General features: G+C 34.9%; 1 protein-coding gene across 10 annotated transcripts in view; it reads left to right on the top strand.

Moving 5' to 3' along the window:
* Positions 1-16,634, top strand: part of RALGAPA1 (Ral GTPase activating protein catalytic subunit alpha 1) — a 129,979-nt gene that overhangs the window by 102,904 nt on the left and 10,441 nt on the right. For 9 of the 10 annotated variants that reach the window (XM_064423934.1, XM_064423936.1, XM_064423937.1 and 6 more), the window contains one exon: positions 15,704-15,828. In XM_064423934.1, coding sequence (XP_064280004.1) covers positions 15,704-15,828 — 125 coding nt within the window. Of the gene's footprint in view, positions 1-15,703; positions 15,829-16,464; positions 16,496-16,634 lie in introns of those variants that run through there. The other variant, XM_064423940.1, reaches the window with a different exon arrangement.

Raw genomic sequence — 16,634 nt, forward strand, 5'->3', positions numbered from 1 at the left:
CTGTCTTACATAGTATTCTCCTGTTATAGATGCTACTTAAGACACACAGTAAGAAGCTAAATCCTCTTTAACATCTTTTACATCTGAAATTTACAGATACTTTAGAATACCTGGAATGTGCATGACTGTTTTATCCTTAATCATCATAGCAATTTTCACTTCTTTCTAATAATCTGCAAAGTCTTTGACCTAGTGCCAAAAACTGGCATTTGTTTTTGGAGATTTTTTTTTTTGGTCACATGTAACCAATTCATTTAAGTAGCAAGAAATAATGCTGCTTTAATTATTCCATCTAAAAAAATGTTATAGAGTAAATCTTAATCTGAATGACTGGATAAATTAATCTTTATTGTCAAAACTGAAATTTTGACATCCTCCTAACTTTCTTGCTATTGTGGGACCAATCCAAGTACCACTGTAGGTACTTTGATGTATTGTAGCTAATCTTTTGACAGTTGTCTTCTAGAGAAAGGGAAGGTATTAACCCCATATGGTGTCTGGCAAGGCAGTAACTTATTTATGAATAAAGTATGTCTGTGAGTGGTTTGTTAAAGTTTGCCCTGTATTAGGGGCTGATCACTCAGAAAAAGCGTTTTTTTCTTGAGGTGATACTCAACTGCCCCAAGAAAGGGTTTTATTAGAACTGGTAGTGTTGCTGTTTGTTGTTCCTGCTTGACCATCTCCTGCCTCAAGATAGAATTGCAGACCCTGGACAAGTGAAGCAAGTGTTTTTATTAATGACATAAAGTGAGCAAAGGGTATTCTTCTGACTTCTGGCTACATTTGTTTCACTTAATTCAGAATATTTATTGTATTTGAATTTTCAAACTGTAACTTGAAAAGATTTTGAAGATTTCTCACTTGTACAGAAACTTAAAAGTTAAAACTGGATAGCAGTGATTTTGGCAGTGCCAGTTTCCTTTTCTTCAGGAAGTTTTCTATCTTAAAGCTGCATGAGCATCTCCAAGGGAAAAAGTGAATAGAGTAGTACTGCATCAATGACAACTGTGTATCAAATGAGAGAGGCATAAGGGTTGCTTGCTCTCATAGTTTTGGTGCAGTGAAAGGAATAATGCATGAAATTACGATTGCTCTTCTAATATTTTCTGGTTTAAATTTTTTTTCATTTGCCATATGCCAAGAGTGCAGAAAGTTTGCTGTATTTCTGGCAATACATTTTTTATACAGGACATTTAATAAGATTTTAACATACCTGTTATTCTGTGTTTTTTTTCTCATCACAGGTGAGACGATACCAACATTAAAAATAATGCTTGGTACTCTTTTTTTTAAACTACTTTATATATTTTATACAAATAATTACAAATTTCCAAATTTCAGTGGATATTTATTCCATCCCTGATGACTACTGCTGTAGCTTTATCTGATATGATTTCAAGTAAGAGACATGGAGGAGTTCATCGTATGACTCCTGCTGTTTTTTCCAGAAGAAAATACAGTTATTTCTGAAATCTATTTTACTGTTTAGCAGTGAAAATTGTTTTCCTAGTTCAAGCAAGACTCATAAGGTACAGAATATGATGTTTGGACTTTCCTGTACTTTGAATTGCTCTGGATGTTCTCCCAGATCCTAGTTCTGCTGACAACTTATTTGATATTTTAATAAGTATAAATGTGATTGATTGATTGATTGATTGATTGATTGATTAATTAAATGCCTGCATACAATGATGTAACATGAAAAACTGAAGATTTCCAAAACTTGTAGAAGTATGTCATGGACTGTTCAGGTATTTTGGTTTTAAAGAATCATGTAACAGTTTCTCTGCACATTATAAGAAACATAAATATAAGAGGAAAGTCTTACATCTCTATATATCTGTAAAGAGGTAGGGGTCGGTGTGTGTGTGTCTCCTTGTAGGTATGCAATGACTGTAATAGCTATATCTTTACCTGTACTCTACTTTTCCTCTGAAGTAATACATCAAATTAATGTATTTTTCTGTGATTTCACAAGTATTTTTGAACAAAAAGAGATTGTTGTAAGTAAAATTGCTGGGAAAATACCAGAAAGATGTAATACCAGATTACTTGTATGGCCATGAATGGCGAAAGTGCTCAGAATGACGAAATGCCAAAAAAACCAAAATGCACAGTACTTAAATAACTGCTGCATTTAAGAATGTTCATGTTCAATATTAATGTTTTAATACGTTATACAGAAATGTAGTACAGTTTGAAATATCTTATGTGAAGGAATTGGCACAATGGCAATGCAGTGTAATAAAATAATCTAAAATAACTTCTGTGTGAATAACATCATGTTGAAGTTTGCCCAATTAAAAAAAAAAAGGCTAAATTAAAAAAGAGCTAAGATTCCAAAGCATAAATTGTGCTATTTATGTCTGTTAAGTATGGTTTGAAATCCTGTCTTAGGGACATCTTGCCTAACTATATATCTCATGCTGCTCAGTAAATGAGAAGAGTATTGATTGGCATATGCTGCTTAAATCGATCACCTTGACAGCCAGAATTACAGTAATCTGTCAGTATTAATGACTATCTTTCAAGCCTTGATACCTCTCCTTTGCTTGTCTCATCTTGCCTCAGTTCTGTTTGAAGTGCATTTTCTTGAAACCTCTGGTTTTGTCAGGATAGGTACTTTTGTAGGGTTTTTTGTCCCCTGAGTCCAATTTATTGGCTTGATCATGCAATTAGAGTTAAAATGCAGCACCAGGGAGCAAAAGTAGACAGTGTCCTGAGTAACAATTGGATCTCAGAGGTAGTGCAAGCCTATTCTCAGCCATCATTTATTAGTTACCTGTTGAAAGAATAGGATTGTTTTGCAATGAATAATTCCAAAGCATCACTTTAAATGCCTTTGATTTTAGCCACTAGAGACAACTGATTGAGCCAACATTTGTGATAGGCTTTTAAACTCTTGCCTTAGTGTTTGTCATGTAGACACTTCAAATAACTGCTGGCGGAATACTTGCAGATGTGTGTACCAAGCTGCTGTGTTTGCTACATTTTCATGTAGTGAACATAATTTCACAAAATTTCACTTGGTTTTCATGTATTTTTAATGTGAGAAATAAGTTGAAGTGTGACATTGTATTGTTGATCACAATTCCTTGAGTGTGATCATCCAGACAATTCCTGATTCACCGGGTGGTCCATCCATCACATCCACATCTCTCAAATTTAGGAATAAGGATATCAGTGTCAGTTGCTTTGCACAGATCCAGGTAGATGACATCAGTTACCCTTGGCTCATGTACCAGTGTTGTAACACTGTTGTAGAAGGCCACCAAATTTGTGCATGATTTGTCCTTAGGACGGCTGCATTGGCTGTCTCAAATCATCACCTTATTTCCCAATGTGTCTTAGTATGGTTCCCAGAAAAATCTCCTCCTTGACCTTTGCAGGCATGAAACTGCCTGGCCTGAAACACATGGTAAAAGGTACAGTTTGAGCACACGGGTTTAATAGTGCTGTTGTTATCACAAGATATCTACAGCATATTTCAGTCAGCAGTACAGCTTTATTTATTAGCTACTCTTCCCTAATGAAATGCATGAGACTCTCTTGAAAGTGGTAAAAACACAAAATATCAAGTCAGCAAAACTGATTGACTGTAGTAATGTTATTTTCTGCTATTAATTGCACTTATAGAGACCTGAGTGCTCTGTTGATGTTGTAGACACTTATGGGGGAGACTCAGATCTTTTTGTACTGTTTGGGAAAATATATTCTAGATTCTTTTACTTCTATATTCTTTCATAAATATAATTAACCCATCTGAAGGAGAAATATTGGTTCTACTGATTTCTCAACAAAATATGGTAGGCTTATGCTGGTGGCATTCTGTTTTAGGATAGAAGGAGGGCAGTGAGCTGTCCTGAAAAGCAGTGACCTGCTTTATCAGCCTCCTTATCAGCCTCTAGAGCTTCTGAGTTTGGATATGTCAGTATAGATCCCTTGAGGGAAGGGAATTTTTCATGTTAGAACATATTTTTAAGGGAAGAAATTTTTGCATTTTAGCTGAAAGTTAGTAGTGGAATCACTCTTTCATTATTAAATGTGTTTTTACAGTCTATAAATCCCTTTTTAAAAATAAATTTTGAAGGGAGAAGGCTATGAGTCCTTAAATAGGAATGAAAAAGATAAACTAATTCAGTGCTACACAGAGTTGATTGCCATGTGTGTAACACAAAGTGACAGGTTTTTTGTTAATACCTACTTAACCTTATTAATTAATTAAACGTTTTGGGTAACAAAAGTCCTTTGTTAAAATGTTAAGACTCTTGCCCCCTTAAGGTGTTAAAATTCATATAGATTTCTTTGATAGCTCTCAGGAGTCTGTGAATAAAAGCTTAGAAGATTAAACAATTTTTCCTGACATTCCTCAGATGTAAAGAAATAATTTTAAACAATTTAAGCCCTGGTTTTACATTGCAAAAAACAGCATGGTGTATAGGTTTAATCCTTTTCATAAATTCACCCTCATAACAGATAAGGGATATGCAAACAACTTGCAGGGTTTGTATTTTAAAACACTAAAATCCATGTATATATAAAAATAAGTATGTGGCATTCCATATGGTTGATTCTGATATTTAAAGTGGTGGAAAATGTGGGAGATGATTTATAACAACCAAAACTGGCAAAACCATAATGATTTTGAGACAGAGTGATGTTTTGCAGTAAGTTGAATAAGATGTTGGCAAACTGTTTCTGCATCATTCTGCATATGGTAATCAAAACAGTTGGGGCGTGCTTTCCAGTGCCAGCAGAAGGATTAGAAGATCTTAGGCACCAAAAAAAAAATAAATATAATAGAAACTATAACATTGGTTGGCTTCATCCTCCTACAGATCGGTACTTCAGTTACTGAAAAAGGGCTTGTATATAATACCTGGCAGTATGTGGAAATATCTAGCTGGAGATGGAATGCACTTCATGTAAAAATATTCACCAGGGTCAAAATTATAACAAAAATACTATAGTTTATTCTGTACATGCCACGTAGTAGAAAAATGGAATAAGCTAACATAAAGCAAGGATTAAAAGTTAGTGTTACAGTAATTGGAGTTACCATATGGCAATCCGAAGGACATGAGTCCTAATCGTAGCCTGGCCAATCAAATTAATCTCAATATACTTTCTAGACACTGAGAAAATAGTTTAATTGCCGATTAGCTGCAGCTGAATAAATCCATGGGTCACAAATACATCTATCTCCTTCTGAATGCTTCTCCTCCCAAACACAGAAGCATGCATGCTATTAGAAAATCGTTTAATTTCAGCTTGCTAAACCATAGTTACCATCCATCTGTTCATGCCAATTGTGGAAAAAGGTCAGTTTTCAGCAAAGCCATGCACTTCACAGAAGGTATGTGAAGTGAAATTTCACAGGGGACATGATGGATCCTGATTCCTAGTGATAAACCTTAGGGGCCAGCAGGCTTGGCATATGGTTCAGCATGATATGAAGGCTTGGGTTCCCTGGCTTCACTTCTTTGGCGTGGAACTGATAAAACCTGGCTCTTAAGTATTGTTTCACTGGACACCAATCATGGGCAGCAGGAACTGCCCACTTAACTCTCTGTGGGAAGGAAGCCCAGGCTGTGTTCACAATAGTACCATTGTAGTGCTGCAGACTGCTCTCAACAGCTTGACGGCATTAGGGAGGAGAGTGATTAGCTACTTTGCTAATTGCTGTTCAAAATGTCAAAAAAGGGAAATAACTGAAAATTCATATTTGTTTCCTTCATTTAAATAGAAGCCTGACTTTGAGGTTTTAAAATCATTCTTAAAATTGACTTAAGCCCTCCAAAGAGGCTTATAAGTAGATTATCTGCTACTGGAACTGCAGCAACCCAAGGTAAAGAGAAAACATTCTTATCAACTATAAAATTTTTAAAAGGTAGTTGTAAAGTTCATTAAAGTACAGATCAGAATTTCTCATTAAAGAAGTTGCCTATATTACTAGTAGTATGGAATGGAAAATGAACACATACCTGTATGTGCAGTCTTTTTACTGGACAGTATTTCATAGTAATATCATTTTTACTTGTGTAATTTTGCAGTTTGGAGTGATTTCTTTATGAAAATGCATTTACTGTCTTTCTCATCCCTTAATATGTCTCTATATGCAGAGAAGGTATTTGAAGTAGAAATTTAAATACTTGAATGTGTGAAAACGGTGAGCTTAAGCATTCATGCTAATACCAGAGAGCAGAGAATTTGTTTTGCTTCTGTATTCTTTACACCTATCAGCCTTAATTACTTGAGTTAAAACTGATGTAATGCTGGATGTCAGAATGAGGATGAATCCCTCTCCCAGCATCAGGAGTTAGTTTATGGAGTTGCAGTTCCCCTCTGGCCTATGGTATTCCACATTTGTTGCAGTCATTGCTTCAGCCCAAACCTTAACATCTTTTGTTAGTATGTTTGGTACAACAGCTTTACTAAACTTCAGTGCCATGGCCAATGGCCCTGTGCCTGTGCTGCTGCCTCCTGCAAACCCACAGCTGCCAGGTGACCGCAGGAGCAGCGCTCCGTCACTCCAGAGAGAGCCTAAAGCAGTGGCAGCTGTAATGGGCTTCAAAACAATTAGCACAACATGCCTTATGGATTCATTGATTCCCATCTTGGATACATTAGTAAGACAAATCCTTCCTGTAAGTTGAAGTGGGAATTCTGCCTTCAAATGGGTTTCAGCACTGTTTTCTTCACTGTTTTGTTTTCATGTCCATAGCCTGTTACTAAAACATGGGTAAGTGTATGGATGAGTGCAGTATTTTTAATCACTGTCATTATTCTTTTAACCACGCAGGCAAAGTTATAGTACTGAGGTATTTATCCTTCCCATACTGGTAGCCATTTGATCTGACTTTTTAACTTCATGCTAAAATGCAGTTCAGGGTTTGTAGAACCAACAATACACTATAAATGGTACCAAAACTGATACTTTGTGCTATACGTTTGTATTAGTATGCTCCTGCTATATTTCAAACAGATAATTCATTGAATGCCCATTCTTCCTCTTACTGCAGAGTAGATTATATTTAAGTCAAGATTAATGGATAGATTCTGATGTTAAAACCCAGTCTCTGAGCCTTTCATTCCCTAGAGGCATATAGTGCATTAGTTTAAGCCAGTGCTGCTTATCATAGATACTCTGACACTGTCTTAAATGACAGTTTACTGTACTTTGTAGCTGCTTACTCTGGTAATAAAATCACTATATTGTATTCTTGATAATTACAATATTAAATAGAAACTTAATTGGATTACTGCACATTTAGATACAGATAGTTCTTAAGTAATTGTCCACTGTAAAATTTCTGATACTCATTTTTTCTCATGCAGTGTGTTCTGTCAGAGTCTAAGCTTAATATGTAGCTCAGTCACCTTAGATGAAAAAGTGCTGAAAAGACATCTGCAGTGGGACTTTTTGGTGCAAATGAGTATCTTTTATCATACAGGTTTTCACTTGAACCTTTGTTGGTTTCTGAATCCTTCCATAAGATGTTCCTATTTGCCAAAGTCCTTAAAAGAAAGTAACTTCTGGGTTCTATGGAGCTGAAGAATTTGATAAGTAGTCTTAATTCAGATTTTTTTTCCCTTGATTTTGAAATTCTGAGAGGTCTGAGCATGATTTTTGTCATTTCTGCTGCCTAAGCAGATGAACAGAATTAGACTTAATTCAGTAAAGTATATTTTTCTATTATTATCTTAAAAAGAACCCCAACTTTTTATATAATTAGTTTTTATATCTTTTGTATTATAAAGAACCTATTGAAATTAAAATTTATTTTAAGTTCAGTTCACTTGCACTTTAATTCTACATATCTTTATAAGCCTTCTGTAAAGGACCTTGATGCAGAGTGGTTACATTTTTCATTTCATAATTGAGTGTTTTAAGTGGTTAAGCGTAGTCCAAATTTTATCCAATTCCAGCTTGTGTTAATGGTGCTCCACTCACACTGCCTTAGCACCTGTTATGGATTTTGAGTCATCTGGCAGCCCGTGGGACTTAGATAAAGAAGTACCAGGTGTCCTGCCTGTCTCTTAATTGAGACGCAATGTAAACAATATAGACTTGGCAATATGGTTCTAGAAATGGATTAAAGCCCAGCTTTGTCTGCACTGATGAATCACAGCTTTTTCTTCCTAGAAGATGTTGTAAACCACTGATGAATTTAGTGGGCTGTAAGATTTTGTGGAACAGCATAAAAGTAAACAATGCATCAAGGATTTTCCTAGAAGGACAGTTTTGCAGAATGTTAAATGTGTTGAGTTTTTAAATGAAAATGTAAGCATCAGTTAGAATATCTTGCAGTAATTTAGAATTTTTGAAACTGCCCACACTGTAAAAATTAAGATTCTTACATAAATTCAGATAAAGTCAATGCCTTTCAATATGTAGTGTGTTGGTAAACTAGGCAGAAAACAATACCATTTACTTGGAAACACTCAATGGCTGCAACTTTATCTAGCCTACTTACCTTGCAGGACTTTTAGCCATATAACCATGGAGTAGATATAATGCAAATTATCTCCTTTAACTGCAAGATAAGTAATCTTAAATAAAAAATGTCCCCCAAATGGCAAAAATGCCTTTAACACTTAATAACATAATAACACTTAATTTATCACAGATTTATTTAACTGTTCAGTAGTATAAAAACTTAAAAGCAATTTTCCTTATATTTATTCAAAGGATGACGCAACTATGTTTTGGAAACAAATTGCAATATTTGGAATGAAAGAATTAGTTTGTATAAATTTATCTATTATATGTACCCTTGTTATCTTCATGAAGAAACATACCTAAGAAATGGCCTGAAAAAGCCCTTTGCAGTTACAGCTTGAGTTGAAAAAGAATGTCATTAAATATATTGGATAATACATTTTAGGCTTGCTTAAATTCTACAGTCTTGTTCTGTTACTTGTTTTTCATATACATTCTCAGTTTATTAGTGAGATATCTATGCTAATTAGTAGATTGTATCATATACATTACTTACTAAAATTATTGATTTTTGATAATTAATAGAACCCCTTCTGCAGTTTTAAAATGTTTTCACCAAATGCAACATACTAGTTTACTTTTGAAATACCTTTTTTGTTTCTCTGAGGTTTATGTTGTATTTTTATGAGTAAGAAAATATATTGCTACATTTTATTGCAGAAGAGCTGTCTTGAAAAAATGGTTCAGCAGGGAAAAATCACCTTAAAAAATGTATTTTTTTTAATTCTTTCACCTCCTTAGTAGTATCAAGAATAGTAATGTTTTTCTTCTCTTTCACCTAAGTAACTTGTGTGAGGTATGAGGAGAATGAACTGAATTCTGCCTTATGAATCATTGGTGTTGTGGCTAAGCCCAGTTGTATGTGCAGAAGCTTCTTGCATTTACAGCTTAGCTCTGTAAACAGATGCACCTAGCTAAATATTTATTTGCCATTTTCAATATTGACAGTATTTAAGAAACACAAAAGAACGCAGGCTGACTTTGAGATATCAAGGTGACTTGAGTAAATAGAAGATGCAGCTGGAAGAAAAAAAAACCTCTTTATTTGTATACTGTGCAAACTAGATGTGGAAATTACTGAAATGCAATAAAATAGGGAACACCATGATACCACTTCTACAGAGTCACTTTTCAGAATATAAGAGAACTTTAACTATTCCTCTCAGTTGATACTGATCACCCACCTACATACAAAATGCTGCTACTTGCAGGGCTTCCAGCACTGGATCAATAGCAGCCCAACTTACATCCTTAACTCTAAGAGCCAACAAAGACTACAAATTGCTGTGACTCAGTATGAGTTCAGCTGCTTTGACAACCACTGCAGTCTCTTCTTTTAGAGTGAGATTTCCCAGAAAAAAAATTCCATTTCTGTGATGTGTGGGGGTTTTGTCTCATCTTCCTGTAGAAGTCAAATTCTGCTGGGACTAAGTTTTCCTTTCAGCTTAAAACCTTGATCCTAACCTGTGTCTTTATAGGGGAGGCTGTTCTCCTTTCACACTTTGATGTAAGGATGATGTAAGGAATTGAAACTTACTAGGAAAAATGTGCCAAATAAAATCAATTCTTTCATAATTTTAAGTATCTCGAACTGTAGTAATTAATTTTGTAGGGTTTGCACACTTTTTTAGGCCAGAGAGTAAAGAACTTAAAATCTCCTACCAAAATATGCTCTTCACTGTTTCTTTTTTTTAACTTTGGTCCCTAATATCCTAGGAGCATATTTCTGTGTTGGCCATACTACAGATTTGGGGGGTTTTCCTATAAAAAATTATTTGTGCTTCTGAATTTGCTGAGGGGGGGAAATGTAATAAACAAAAGAGTTCCCTCTTATATGGCTTTTCTTAAAATATTGTTAATCTCTTTTATGTAAATTGTGTATGTATGCAATTAAAAACCTCTTGCAAGTGTCCATTTATCCTACAAGAAAGTATCTCTGGGCATAGGATTTTCATTTTCCAGGTGAGGATGGAGCAGTTCAGTTTCTGCTTGTCTTAAATTATTTTCCCAATGCCTGGCAAACAAAGTCATACTCTCCACAATCATATCAATATATATTGACTTCTTAGATGATTTTGCTAACAGTTGGAACTGCCAGGGATGCAGCTGTACATGTATTTCTAAGAGGAGTTTGCAATTTAACCTGAAAAAAAATCCATCTTGCTATTTGGAAATGTATGTTCTAGCTTTTTTCCTAAGAGGTATTTCAAGGCAATCATTAAAACCCAGCTCTGGAACCAAAGCACCTACATACCAGTATGCAGTTATATTATGTTATGTTGCACATGTATACTGCACATATATCCAAATACACAAGTATGAGGAGGGAAGATTGATGAATAAAGCTTTCATAAAAGTGTCTTATTTCAACACTGCTGAATTTTTTCTTTGTTTCATAAAATGAGATTTCTTCTTAATCACAGGAAACATACATGCTCATCTATATAGTCTAATCATTATGGTACTTTCTTGGGAGAGGAGAGTCCCTGGATTCCAGTCCATGCTCAGGAAACAAATGTTTTTTGGAGCAGGCAGTAGAATTTCTTCTCCAGCCCATTTGAGGATTTAACACTTAGTTGTTCTGGTAATAGATATATTACATAGTTGTGAAGTGCTATATCCTTAAATAAACTCTTGGGAATCTTACTCCATGCTTAAACTATTTTTTTCTTCATTTTTTCCAGCTTCAAGTTAATGTCATTTTAGGATTGGTATTCCGTCAATGACTGTATCAGTAATCATGCATCCACTCCTTAACTAAAAAATACTAGATAGATTTATTGTAATGCATTTTAGCCAGCTGTAAAACTGAGAAGTGTGAAGAAGAATGGAAAGAAAATATTTAGCTAGAATGACACAGTAAATTGTAAAAAATCAATAATCATAACAAAGGGAGAGTTTTGGGGGGGAATTCTTTGTGGACACTTGTGAAGACCTGATGCTACATGTAAGCCACACAGAAGTACAAACGTGCCTTTCCAAAAAGGTCAAGATTAGTGAGAGTGACTGCATTAACTGACTGGAGGTGAGTGGTTTTGGTACAATGGATGGAATAGGTATGGACTATAAAGTTCAAATTAGTAGCCTACATTTGCACTAGGGAGTGGCAGACTGATGGCAGTGTCTGAGAGAATGCACCATCTAAGTAGTATATCCAGAAAGTGGATTCTGCAGGGCTCTGAGTAGATTATAAAAGGATTAAAAATGCATTTATTTAGGCCAGAGAAAAGGATATGGCAGTAACTGAGATGTGAGGTAAGAGCCTAGGTAATTTGTTCAGATAGATGGCTAAAAAAAGTTTTAGCTTAGATTATGTATAAAGAGTCTGCAAGATGTAGATGTATTTGCCATAGGAATCTAAAGCTTGGAAGTGATACAATCAACAGAGATGGAGAGCTATTAGATGAAGACATGAAATGATGTTTTTCAGAAAGATTGGGCATAAGTAGGTGATCTGACAGCCAGGCTTTCAGTGCTTGTTCCCAAGTGCAAATCAACAGGTCTAATAATGGAAAGTACAGTACTTTCGAATAATAGATCTTTTCAGATAATTATTAATAGAAATAATTACCGATTTAGAGAATAAGTAAAATGGAACCTAATGTAAATGAAATATTGGCTGGAGTGACTACAACCTGAGTGATCTATAAAGATATTCCGAATTTTCTTCTGGTACTGATTCTGTTTTCCAGAACTGGTTCTTCTGAAAAAGTATATTGAAGTAATTAGATTTTTTTGTTGTGCTTTTTGCTGTTATGCATCTACAAGTTTTTAGCTGACACATTTGGGCGAATGTCGGCATAATTAATGTATATCGTTCATTTTTATTCATTCTGTTTTGTTCCAGTTAGCACCTTCTTCAGAAGCAAACAGCTCACAATGCTGTTGTTTAAGTGTTTTGTCACTCTCTGTGCCAGTCTTTCTCCATTGGTTTGTCTGTGCATCCTTCCCATTCCATCTTAATTGCTGATGCCAGTGGCAACATCCACTCCAAGTAAGAATACAGCTTGCATTGCCCTATTATTAGTAGCCATTGAGTTTGTATGTGCCACTCAATCTGTAAGTGCTAATAAGTCTTTCCTAGAGAGCAGTGTTTTAAAGAAATAAATGTCTAGCCTATTAGAAGTAATGTAGAAATTAGCTACCATGGGTTTATGGTCACTCTTGCAGACAGTTGCATTCAAATACAGTGTAGAACTAGATTATCTTAGCCACAAAAGCAAATAGAATTTGAGTTTCAAAATTACTAGGATGTTCTCAAAATATAAATGACTAGAAGATAAAAGTGTCTCATCTATGCAGTCTCTAATAGAGAAACAGAGTTCTTCTGAGGAGAGTCTGTGATTTCTTAGTGTGGAGTAGAGCAAGCTTTGGATTTGGCGTTTGCCTAAGATTTTTTTTGTTTGTTTTTAAGGTGGGTTATATTTTTAACAAGCTGAAGATGGTTTTGTGGATTGTTAGGATGAGCAGCAACCCAGCTAGCTAAATTACTTTTCTATTTGTGTACCAAATGTGCATTTGAATTAGACTTGTAGAACTGATATAAGCATATCCTCTTCACTGTGTAACAAAAATATTATTATTGTCCTCGATCAGCATCTATCTCAAGACTTCTGTATTTGGTTAGGAGATTGTACCAAGATTAGAGAAAAAGAATGTCTTTGTCATGTTCAAAGCAGTAACTTTCCTTCATTTTGCCTTATTTGTGTATAAGCTTTGGATATAATAGGATAAACTAAAAGGTTTCCTTTAGAGACCTCTGAAAGTAGAGCATTTTAAAAGCAAGTAGGTGTCTCTACCCTACTTTTTCATGAAGCATTTTACCCATTCAAGCAGACTTTCAAAAACAGCTTGTTTTGATAGCAGCCTGCTCTCCTGTGGGCCTTCAGCCTTTGCTTCCTGGCAGCACCTTTGGTGCGAAAAGAGAGTGATCAATTGGGAGACTATCAGTGCCAGCATGCATAGAGTGATAAGTTAACACACCACTGGGAATTTCTAGGGCCCACCAAGATACTTCACTTCTAATGTGCTAACAAGCTCATTTTTCTACCTCTTGCCTCTTCAGTTATTTTTTTTTTCTCAGAAGAGCTTAGAAGTTGAGTGCATCAGGCATAATGAAAAGCTCTGTAGGAGGGAGAAGCAATAACCCCATTTTTCCCTTTTCAGCCAAATAGAAAATTAGTTTCTGGTAATACACAAAGGCCAGTATTTTTTGTGCAAGGGGCACTGCTGTGAATCAAAGGACTCTATTAACTGCAGAAAATTCAGCAGCTGTGAATCTCCCCCAATGAAAAAAAAGTGCTTTTCAACAAGTTGTGAGATACGTAGTATTATTTAGACTTCAACCATCAGTTTCATCCTCTACCACTTATACATAGCCTCTTAAAAACTGTGCTATATTACTGTCCTCTGTTCAGGCTCAATACTGTGTTTATCCCCCAACCTAAGAATCCTTACAATGGGAGATTTTTTTTTTCTCTTGTCCCAGTGCTTCTATTTTAGCTTCTCCAAACTAAGGCTTCTGCTGTGGTTCAGCTGTCTCTGGATTCAGAATGAATTCAGAGTACAGATTTTGGAGGGAAAACTGTTTCCCAGTTTCACTATGTAACCAAGTTATGGTCTAAGGAGATATTATAGAAATAATTTTATTCACTGAAACTTGTTTCTAGATAATATATTCTCTGTATTTTTTCATATTTAGACAGATTGTAAAATCTGCAGTAAATATTTTACAGAAAAATTGGCAAAAAATGTGTAGGAAAAGTTCTGTAATTGTAGAAATATAGTTTTGTAAGATAATATGAAGATTATTGTTTCATTGGGTGTTGGGAATTTTATTGCTTATCATAACTTAAAATAGTGTCATTATATTAAATGTTATCACTAGTAATTAAAAATGCTTATCACATGTAATACAGTTTTTATGTTCGGATTGATAAAAAATATGTGCAATGTGAGCATTATCTCCATTTCACAGCTGCTGAAATTAAGTCAGAAAGATAGTTTCCTCACTGATTCCCCCAAAAAGACCAGCAGACCTGAAATAAGACCCCAGAATTTTAAAGAAACCTATTTTGAGTGCATTCCTCCACAGCATGCTGATTTGTTTGGGCTATTTTTTTGGAAAACAGAACTATGTAAGGAGAAAATTATGTCACTATCTTCAAATAAAATATGAGAAAAAGTAGGTACAAGTGTAAATCTCCGGGAAAATTTCTGATCATTCTGTGTTTGTGTAAGATAGCTGGAGAAGGTTTCCCTCATTTGGTATACTGAGTCCAGCTGGAGGACTGAAAGTTGTGTGAGAAAAGGTTAACTGATTTCTCAGTTCAGCAACTATACAACATGAAGTCAGCATGGTGGTTTTTCTTGATAATTGTATGTTGCTGCCTGCTGCTCTACATTTTGACAGCCATTTCCATAGTTGCTTTCATGAACAGCAGAAATATTCTCTCTTTTTCTCGCTCTCTCTGTGCTTACAGCACAATCGGGCCTGCTGGAACAAGAAGCGTGGAGAGGGTTCTTCAAAAACAACAACACTTCAAGATACCAGTCCCTTGTCAGTAATATTGGAGGGGGAGAACACAGGAAAAAATAAGAAGTACAGTATTTTACTATCAGTGCCCTGCCAACACCCTCTTAACCAGTATTTAAGGGTCCTGTGGATTCTTTACAGATATTCTTGCTTGTTTTAATGACATATTTGAGAAGGTGTTTTTCCCAATACTGAAAATTCACTATATTTGTCTTAAATGTGTGTGTGTTTAGGGATTATGAAAGCAGTTTATTATGGAAAAGTGTAAAGTAATTTGTTTTGTTAATGCTAAGGTATGTTTCATGCTACATCTCCTGAAAATTGAAATGTTTTCGTATTTAATTGTGACTGGAATACAGGAAATTAGTTATTTAAGAGAGTACTTAAGTTGTTGTTATTTGTAAACAATTTCAGGAAGTTCTGCATCAGACATTAAAAGAATACAGTTGAACCATAAGGTTTACATTAATCATGTGTATCTTATACTTTATATTTTGTCAATGCATCAGATAATATCACAGTCATATAAAGAATTAAAAATAAGTGTGTACACTGAAATATGTTGTATGTATTTAACAAAAACAAGAATTCTGAATTACTAGGCAATGATATTTAGCAGTTACAGTAGATGATATAAATTCATCCTTAATTCTTGGCTAACTCAGTTATGAGGAGAGAGCACGATACCTTCAAACAATTGTTCAACATCATCTAGAGCCTACAACATTTGAAGATTTTGCTGCTCAGGTTTTCTGCCCAGCACCTTATCACCATTTGCCCTCAGAGACGGGTAAGAAGTAACAAACAGTTCTTATAAAATCTTAAACTTCAAATGCAGTATCCTTACTTATAAAGACTAAAAATTTAGACCTTTGCACATCATGAAGAGTTACCATTAATTGGGAAGAACATACATGCTTGAGAACATGGGCAAGCATTAAAGTAGACTTTAAATCTTCATTCTGTTTTCTGGCATCATGAGCCAATACCTAGCATTAAGATTTGGCAAGATGCTTTAGTATAGCAACCAGACCCTGTATTTTTACAGCAAATTTTATCATGATCCCCTGTATAAAGTCTGCTTGGAAACGTTGGTACTGTAATCTAGGCTGGTTCAGGTAGAAACATTTTTAAGTACACCTTCATAAGAAAGTTTCAAGGCTCACTACATGTTTAGAATGTATAGTTTTAAACAGAAAATCTGAGCCTCACAATCTTAATTTTGTTCCCATGTTGTTAGTCACAAAGTTGGTTTTAAGGTAGTTTTTACTTTCCAGTAAAATACCTGTTTTATAAGAGGATGCTGCATTTTTTTGTTACTAATAAGAAAATCGGTAAAAGAAAATGAGTAACTCAAGGCCTTCCTGTTCTGACATTTCTTGAACTCCTTATGATTATTTTATTATTTTATTTCCCCTCTTTTTAGATCATTAAATATCAGTTCTGTTTATCTGAAGGTAAGACAAAGTGTCCAAAAAAACCCTTTGTTCCTCTTACTTTTACTAGAGCACTAAGCTTGTAACCAAATTGTATGCAAACTTTCCTTGTTGCCCTTGTTCACACTAAAAAGAATTTCACACTGATTGAGAAATGACC

The sequence above is a fragment of the Passer domesticus genome, chromosome 6, assembly GCF_036417665.1.
Source record: "Passer domesticus isolate bPasDom1 chromosome 6, bPasDom1.hap1, whole genome shotgun sequence".
Classification (NCBI taxonomy): domain Eukaryota; kingdom Metazoa; phylum Chordata; class Aves; order Passeriformes; family Passeridae; genus Passer; species Passer domesticus.